Here is a 9,797-nt window from a genome sequence, read left to right on the forward strand (position 1 = left end):
TGACCGCTAGTTTCTAAGACGCGTATATAATCCAGCTGCCGGCTATAGAAGCGTGTAACTATTGATCCAGCGGCCTCTGGAAAGAGAGCCGCTGCTACTAGCGGCTGCTGCAGATTTCAGCAACGTCATTCGAGGGAGAGTGACGTATCGTGGGAATAGAAGGTCCAAACTGCACTCTCGAGAGGGCTTTGCTCGGTATTGTACTCGACCGGAGAACAGACCACGTGCTTCACGTGCATCGGTTACGTGAATGGCACCTTGAATGAATAAGAAAGAAATCAACGGAATAGCGAATCTTGTTTTGCGACATCACAACGAGATGCCATAGACATACGGCCGAAGTGACGTGGACCTTTATTACGATTTTTATACGTATTATATACATACATTTTCTAGAACGATTGGTTCTCGATCCTTTCAACCAGATCAACGCTGCGTTGCTGTTATAGTAGTATCATGACGAACGTGTAACCAGATCGACTAAATCATTCGTACGATCGAAAAGTTTCGGGTCGTAGCGTGTATCCGGACGATCGTCGATTCGAATCACGAGCATAATTCATCTCGAGACCGAAGTCGAACATTCTGCCGAACCTATTACTCCCTTTTCGTCCTTTACGATTTCGCGGTGCGTGCAAAAAGATGCGAAAGAAAAAGGAGAAGAAGAATTCGAAGACGAAGAAAGGACGAAGGATCGGGTCGAGCTGCTCAAGTCCCGGTCGATCCTCTCTTTCGTCCCTTTTGGTCCCTTCGATAGAGGCAGACAAAGGCAAAAGGCGCCTTGCGTTCTCTTCGATGCAGTCTCTTTCACTCCTCTTTCTCTTCCACTCACTTTTCTCTTCGTCTCACCTCACCTTGGCCGCGGCCCTTCAACTGTCTGCGACCCACGCCCCACCTTCTCTTCCTCCATCCGAACTACCACTACTACAATCATCGGTACCACCATCGAGTTAGCAGCCACCTTCTTCGACCACGAGGAGCAACCTTCTACTTCTTCGTCGTCGTCGTCGTAGTCGACGATATTGCCTTCTTCTTTAACAGCGTGTCTTCGTTCGTCCTCTTTTCTGCCTCTTCTTTCTTTCCATTTCTCATTTCCTCCCGGCTGTTCTTCGGATGCATGTGCTCGTGAATGCCACTCCTATCGGTGTGCTTATACCGATCCTCGTCCACCTGCCTTCTCAGAGTTATTTAGCCAACCGAACCGCCCTAATTCGCTGTAGGCGAATTTCCGGAACGGGGGAGAAGCTTGGATAAACGGAAACTCGACGGCCTATCCGTCGTTTATATGCCGTTTCGCGATGAAAGACGATCATCGATCGCGGTTACCTCTGATTCCAAGCGTCAGTTTATGATTTTCGTTACTATTTCTTTTTAGAAGCGTTAAGCTTGTACACCATCGATAAACCGCGGATTTCGATTATATTTTTATGAATACAGCTAAAAAAAGTGGAGCCTAAATAGGAATTTGCTTCACTTACAAAATATTATCGTCTAGTTTCGATACTTTATGTATCTCTGAATGTTATATTTATATCTTATCTATATATATGTCTTATAAATATGTCTATACTTATCTGCATTGTGTGAACTTGCGCACGTTCAAATTTCCTATAAATGCATGGAAGTACAAACTCTAGTCAGGAGTTACCCTTCGAACTTTCCGTTACCTTTGGAAATTGCAGAGATTTAATGTCGAAGAATCTCAAGTGTATTTGCGAGAGTTATATTTGTTGCTTATGCAATGGTAGTTAAGGAATTTCTAGTTAACGAAGGTCGACTATTTTTAGAGGTATTTATACGAAGCTCTCATTCTTCCATATCATGCTTGTAAATCGCAAAATTCACAGTGTCTGTAAACGATTTGAATTGTGCCAAGGGAGTTAAATATTGAAGTTTCACGTGCATAGTAGATAATGAATTTTACACAATTTTACAACGAAAAATATGAAAATGTGTGGATATATGCTTGCACTCGATCGCATTATGCATTTAGTTGAACTTTATAATGCGCCGTTCCGAGACATGTTATTAACTCACTGGGACGAGCGTTCCTCTTTGACATTCCTGAATCCGTATACATTATTCAGTAGTTGGACAAATTATATTGCCTAGCTTATGGTCAATTAACGGTAACCGATAGGTTTATTACGCGATTCGCTGTCGTGTTTTATAGCATCTTGCGATTTGGTGCGTTCGAACACTTGCACGGTTTAAATCTATTATTAGTAATTGAATTTTAATTAAGGAAAACGTACAATTTTGGAATTTCGTCAAAAGATTAAAATGACGAGGAATATTCAATATTTGATTGACATAGAGAATTTATTAATACTAAAATTATTATTAATGGGAATATTAAGAAGAAGCAAAATTCAACGGCGACGATTTAAAAAATTAGTCAAATCTGTCAAATTAAATTTCCATAAATATTTTTATAAACTACATTTATGGTATATTATAGATTAATTTAATTAAAATTTTTTATTTCTTAAATTCACATAGATATAGCTGTGTATATATATATATATATATATATATATATATATATATATTATCTACAAAGCATAGTCTATTTAATTAACAGTCTTATAATGGTTAGCGAAACAAATTCTTCGTTCAATCAAAATCCTATCAAGCGTTATTTTTATAAGTCTGATGAGGCACCGATACAGAACGGTTCTCCGCAGACTAGTCAGCCCTCTAATTTTTATTCCCCTCGATTTCTACGTCTTTCTTCTCGTCTACCCCACGGCCGGCCGGGAGGCATCTCGCCGTTGTATCCTTGGGCAAATTTATGCCTCTTCAGATTACGGATAATAATGGTTACCCTTGTGCCGTGGCCAGCTCGTCTTAACAATTTGCCAGCTAGAATTACGACCGACTTTCCCCCGCAGCGTTTTATCGCTACTACACGTTCTGGCCAGTGCACCTAGTCATTGGCATGCGATATCGCACGATTCCAACTTCGATTGTGAGAATTTTCATGAAAATTGCCCTCCATATACCTCCCTCCTCTTTTCCACCGTTTTTCAACTCAATAGTCACACGAGTGTTATCCGGTGTTCGCGTTTCAGCCTTTCAGAATACGAGTTCTCGATCGTAGAACATTCCGATTTAATCGAAGATCGTAACCTCGTTTAGCTACCAACAGAGGAATTGCATACTTTTGGCAAACGCACTGATCTCAAAATGAAATACGCGCTGGCGACGCTATATCGAATCCTTGAGCGAGAATTTATGGCGTTAACGAAGAAAGTGGGACGAATATATAGTCGGGTAATTTTTGGTCGCGGAAATTTCGAACGAAAGAACACAATTTTCGTTTGTCAGCTTCTCGTTCTTCAAACGGCAGACTAAATTGGTTTGGTAATGAGACGCGGGCAACGTTGTAATTTCCTCCCATTGGGCGCTACTTTTGCCCGTGCTTCTTCAAGGTCTCTTGAAAGTTCTGCGGCGTGTTAACGCGACGCATCCTTCGCGGTCCCGCGAGTTTATCGAAATCGGACCTGCATGCGCCGGGGAAGGGTTTCAAAGAACCACAAACCTTACAGTGGTGTGTCTCGTATATGGAGATTCAGCGGTTGAGAGAAAAACTGTGAAAGGGGTGGAGGAGCGGGAACGTGGGTAACCGTTGAATGAATATAATCGTCGAAGGTAAACCGGCTGGAAGGAAGAAACGAGACAGAAGAGAAGGTTGGGTACAATGGGTTCCGAAAATAAAGCGTGATCGATGAAACTGAAACAGGATTTACCCTAGCGATTCGAGGACATGCGTGGACGCGTTTCTCCTTACTTTCTTCAAATATTTTTGCGTTTAACCGTCACACACTTTTCACTTGGTGACTCAAGACTAGTGCGTGCATGTGCGCAAAATCTAAAATCGTTGGGAAAAGGACGCTTTGATTAACGAACGTGATCAATTCCTTGGTCGTCTATTATTACGCAGTTTCTATAGTACAATAATAGCGTTATGTCTGCGTGACTAACGACACTCACAGTAAAAATTCCGGCTGCATACTCGTTCCACCTTCTTTGTTAATCTCAATTTCGTTTTCCAACGAAAGAAGGATTTTTTATGTTTCAATCGATTAAACGAGTCATTTGTTGACGAAAATCCTCTAGGATTATTGCATTCAAAATTAACAGAAACAAATTAATGCCAGTTAGATCGATTGCAATCTTTGCAAATATAGTTACGATACGATTTATTTGTAACTTCTATACATAGATAAAAGAAATGATTACACCCGAGAGATTAGGAATCCTAGTAACGAATTGGGATAAGAAAATCTGTAGAATAAAATCGTAATTCTTAGGTTTCTAAAATCTAAGGAATTTTATAAAAAGTCGGTCGAGAACGAGCAAAATAAAGCTGAACATGAACGAAGAGAACACGGTACTTTTCCACGATAAATTTCCCGAATTTAGGAGAATACCGCGGATGAGAACGACCCTATCTCTGGTTATGGTCGCAATTACGCTCGCGCCCCCGAGACGACCTCGCGTCGCAACTTATGTCCCTTTCCTCTCGCGTTTAAACGCTTCGAACCGCGTCGTGGCGTGCAGTTAAGGCCATATCGATGTCAAGATTGTGCCGCAGCGGCCGTCCCTGAAGAGCCGTGGACGCCCGTGACATTGTCGCGTCGCGCAAGGACTGCGTAGTCAAGCAAGGGAACCGTCTAAACGATCCAAAGAACGTTTTCAGTCAGTGTTTTCTTTCCCTTTCTGGTACGTTACTCAATGGGCAAAAATGTCGTCCGATTTTGATCGAATAAATGGAGTTGCGTGTCGCTATCTGATGACCCTTTGGCTTTGTGGAAAGCTACGATCGATAGTCCGTTTCGTGATATTTATACGTGGCTCGTTCGGTCGATCATTTTGATTGACTTTCTTAGGATAATTATTATATAAGCCGCTTATTTGCTAAATCTGCGCAAAACGAAAAGTAAGAAAAATCGATGAAATTATATAACATAAGCATCGATCGCTTTGGCACTTCAATATCAGAATGGAAGTTATACGAAAAAAACATACGATCCACATAGAGAACCATCTTTTTGTCCATATATTTCGCAAGAAATCATTCGAATCTTCAAAAAAAAACATTGCTGTACGTCCACAAAATTTCTATTGTGAAAGTTACAAAATTGTATTACTCTGCCCAATGTACTAATTCCAGTTCACGGTATACGTATATAGTGTACCGTCCCAACAACCTATCCGAATTACACTCGAGCGTATTCGAATCTATCGCGTGTCCAATTTCCACCTGAAAGAATCCAACTTTCCTGTACGATTCAAGTTCAGAAACGTCGTGTGATTTACGATGGCGACCGTTCGATAAACGCAATTAAAATGCTCTCTAATGAACGTGGAATCGTTCGGATGGCGGAGAAACGGATAGGAAGGAGGCAAAGGTATGCGAAGCCGGGGGCGGGGAGCTCCGCGTGTGTCGCGCGTTCGTTGGTGCGCCGAAGGAGAGAGTGAACTGAATGAAAGGGAGGTTGGTGAAAGAGAGAGAAAGGGAGAGGAGGATGCGAAGACAGCGAAGGATAGCCGCGGGAAGGAGAAAGGTTGGACGCTGGGAAGGAGACGGAACGCAGAAGGTGGCCGAGCGCGAAAGAAGGAAAGGGAGAGGAGTGGTTCACCTGCATTGCTAGCATTGCGCCGGCTCAAGGCCAGAGAGTCTGCGAGACCGAGGACCAGACCGGGTCGGGACCTCCTTCCTTCCAGTTTCCTGCACCCTGCCCTCTCTCTGCCTCTCCGCCGTCGTTTTCTTCCTTCTCTCCACATGGCATCCCACCGCTCTCTTACAGCTTCTCCTTTTTCGTACCACGCGCAGCTCTCGCTATGCGTCTGTTGTTCCCCGCGTACAGACAATTGCGTCATGACAAAGAGTCTGCTCCTCCGACGGAGCACCGACACCGTCAACCACCTTCCGTAGAACTGCGATCAGTCGTAGGCTCGCGAGCTACGTGTACTTGGAAGGATGCAGTTTTTTCAGACTCTCGGTTGATTTGGCAGAGATGGGAGGAAGCGTGGGTCGTGAGGATAATTCGATGACTTGGTTGTTGGTACGAGCGAATTAAGATATATGTACTTGGGACGCACGTCTTGGCGAGGTGCAATTCCCTTGCTGATTAATGATTCTTCTGGTCATTTGTTTGATTTATATCGGCGTATAATTGCGTTTTATAGGTGGTTGTAGTTTTGTGAATGGAAAGGATTCATCTTAAGGATGGACTCGTAAGAATGACTTGCAGGATATGTAGATAAATCATACATATTTGTACTAATGCTATTTATCTTGAAGTGAGAAAGGACGATAGTCTTTAAATTTCGATATTCATAAGACTTGCTATATTCATATGATACGCGTATAAAATTAATTAAGAAAAGAGAAGGAGAGAAGGTCGATTACGTTTAGCATTTCGATATAATAGCGTTCTTAGAAAAACACGATGAAAACTTAATTTCGTGTGTTGGTTTCCAAGAAACTTGTAACTAAACGATCGTTTCTGGTTTGATTGCAGGTTGTAAAATCAAAGCACTGCGGGCGAAGACCAACACTTACATCAAGACCCCTGTGCGTGGCGAGGAGCCGGTGTTCGTGGTAACCGGACGTAAGGAGGATGTGGCGCGTGCAAAGCGCGAGATCCTGTCAGCCGCGGAGCATTTCTCTCAGATCCGCGCGTCGCGCAAGAGCTCGTTGGGCGCGTTGTTGGGCGCACCTCCTGGACCACCAGCGTCCGTACCAGGCCACGTGACGATTCAGGTACGAGTCCCGTACAGAGTAGTGGGCCTGGTGGTAGGACCGAAAGGCGCGACCATCAAGAGAATCCAGCATCAAACGCATACCTACATAGTAACGCCCAGTCGTGACAAGGAGCCTGTGTTCGAGGTGACCGGACTACCCGAAAGCGTGGAGGCTGCGAGACGCGAGATCGAGGCACACATAGCACTTAGAACCGGCACAGGAACGACCCTCGACGATTCGGAACTGCTAAGCGTGCTCTGTCGCGGTGGCTTGGGCTCGATCCTTGGTTGCCTCGATCCACCAGGCTCGAACGGTTCGAACGGATCAAGCGGAGCATTTTCCAGCAGCGGAAGTTGCAGCAGCTCGTCTAGTAGTTCCGGTGCACCTGGGTTAAACGATCTGGTGGCGATTTGGGGAGCCGGTATGGAAAGGGACGAAGGACTAGGCGAGTCGCCATCGTTCGAGTCCCAGACAGCGTCCGCCTCTTCGATTTGGTCGTTCCCGGGCGTTCCGTTGCCCTCGAGGCCATCACCGCCGGCGTCAGCGAGTCCGACGTCACCTACGGATTCACTGTTAGGCGGTGGACGACGAGAATGCGTGGTGTGCGGCGACAAGGAGGTCACCGCTGCTCTCGTACCATGCGGACACAATCATTTTTGCCTGGACTGCGGCAACCGGGTCTGCGAGAGTTCGGATCCTAGCTGCCCCATTTGCTCCAGGCCCGTCTTACAAGCGCTACGCATCTTCTCTTAAGCACCGATCAAAGCCAGCAGAGATTCTACAGACTCCTGGTACAGCGGCTGTAACACCGATTCTCACCATTAACAAACATCTGCTCTTCAATTTTTGGCGGCTCATCCAGGAACGACGGCGCTGGAGAACGCCCACCCCGAATTTTTCCGTATATTAAAAGCCTCGTGTTCCCCCGTTCGTTACGACTACGGCCGTGAGATTTCGCGTCGACAACGGGGGAGCGGACGCGCACAATGTCTCAATTCCACTGCTGCCAATAATCTCTTCTACGCGCCGGGAATGCCCTGATATAAATGCTAACTTGTCGCGTCGTTCCCGCCGACCGAATACAACGAAGTCAGCTTTTAAGTTCTACAAGAATATATAGAACGAGAGAGAGGGAGAGAAAGAGAGATTAAAAAGAAAGATAACATACTCGCTCATTCATTGTCATCGTTTTCATACTTTTACCCTCGGTATATAACGTAAAGTGTAGTAGATATCCTGGCTCGCAGGTTTATGCACAAGATCAACACGTCGAATGAATGGCGTCGGAGCTGACGCGTGATTGAGAGCAATGAGTGACACACTCGGTTCTCTGTGTTCGTATCATGGTGGACGTCACATGTTTCTGTTACGTGAAAGAAGGACGATTCGTTTGGCTTTGCCGCTTATGGGGTTGCCTTCGAACTATCGGGAAAAAGTTTGACGCGCACGGTTCGATACCTTCGTAGTAACGAGACTGTTGACCACCGAGATGTTACTTTGCTCGGATAAAATACGAATTAGTATTGAAGGTAGTGCGTTTCATATCGATTGCAATAACATTCCATTCGCTGATTGTATTCACGTCACGGTATATTCTCGTATTTTTCTACAAATTCTTTTCGAATCGAAGGCAGTCTAGATAATGGAATGGAACGAATTAATCGAATCAATCGAATCTCCATCGACAACATTTTAATTAGCGTAGACGTTATTTTTTTATATAATTGACAATCCACGAACGAGAGTCAGCACTCTTCAGTAATACGTGCGAGAACGAAACATTCATAGTTTTTGAATATTTTTGTATGTTGTCCTTCTTTCACGTATCGATGCATGGAACGATTGAAACCGTAATTGCCATTACGTTATTCTCCGCGAAACATTATAAAACACTATATCAAAGGTGCTTGCAAACACTGAGAAATAAAGTTTTTACGAATTCTATATTTTTATTTAGGAAGCGTACCAATCATCGTAAACGTCCTATTTATCGTTCTGAACGTTTTATGGAAATTACGAGTTTCGATTTCCATCAGCCATGATTTGGCTTTTGAATAGCCAAAAGCGCAGTTGCGGTGGTGTTCATTCGCTCTCTCGATCGCTACGCTCTTCGCGTCTTTTGCGATCACGTGATTGCTAGTTCAAAGATGGAGACGTAAGAACAGCTGATAATATAAAAACGAGATGATTTTGAAAAAAAAAAGGAAGGTGCGTATGAAGATCCTTTATTATTATTCTCCCTTATAACTAAACGAACAGGCAATGTGAATCTCAAAGAACATGTTAAAAATGCTTTTGTATGTTTTGTAAAAGTTTCCATGACGAATCGAGTATAATTTTGTCACGTGGTTGCAAGGTGTGTTTGATGGTAATCAATCAAACGGTTTAAATCGACGACAGTGTCAAAATGGAAAGGGATATAGAGGATGGTCGTGCATCTTTCGATAGTTCAGCTTTCGAAGTTTCTCTGCTAATAATTTATGGGATTAATCGAGCAATCGTAACAAATAGAATATCCTTGAAATATTTATTATCTCGTCACTCTTCCTATCTCATGACAAGTGAAAACTTTTCACGAAAGCGACTCTATCGGTAGATGTATCGACACACGATGGACTTTCGAGACCTGCGAGCTCGTCGTACATAATCGCAGCGAACGATCACCGAAAAAAAATTGCCCATATTTGACGTAACTTATAACCTAGTACACGCTCACTCATACCTATACATACACATTACACGTACACATATTACAGACATACAGCCGATCTCATCATTATATATAACAAGCACACGTCGCACTAAAGAAAGATTTAAAAAAAAAAAAGAATATACAGGGTGAGTGGTCACGTGTCCCTCGATTTGCCGCAAAATTACTTAGATGATAGTATTATTAAAAACGGCGTGCCCGTCTCACCCAGGTTCCTTCGCTACTAGAGTATTATATCTTACATTTATATAAGCGACATAGCAATTGAAATAATAATAATAATAATAATATATTATAAATATAAAAAAACATAAATAAATATATTATATA

The 9,797-nt window shown here is 43.4% G+C and overlaps 1 protein-coding gene across 1 annotated transcript in view; it reads left to right on the forward strand.

The window, feature by feature from the left end:
- LOC117234407 (RNA-binding protein MEX3B) overlaps positions 1-8,960 on the forward strand; it is a 60,847-nt gene extending 51,887 nt beyond the window's left edge. The window contains exon 2 of the mRNA XM_033495567.1: positions 6,534-8,960. Within this exon, the coding sequence (XP_033351458.1) occupies positions 6,534-7,510 (977 nt within the window). The 3' untranslated portion in view covers positions 7,511-8,960. The remainder of the gene's footprint in view (positions 1-6,533) is intronic.
- The last annotated feature ends 837 nt before the right edge of the window (positions 8,961-9,797 follow it).

This window comes from Bombus vosnesenskii, unplaced genomic scaffold (genome assembly GCF_011952255.1).
Source record: "Bombus vosnesenskii isolate JDL3184/JDL3185 unplaced genomic scaffold, Bvos_JDL3184-5_v1.1 scf7180000013304, whole genome shotgun sequence".
NCBI lineage: Eukaryota > Metazoa > Arthropoda > Insecta > Hymenoptera > Apidae > Bombus > Bombus vosnesenskii.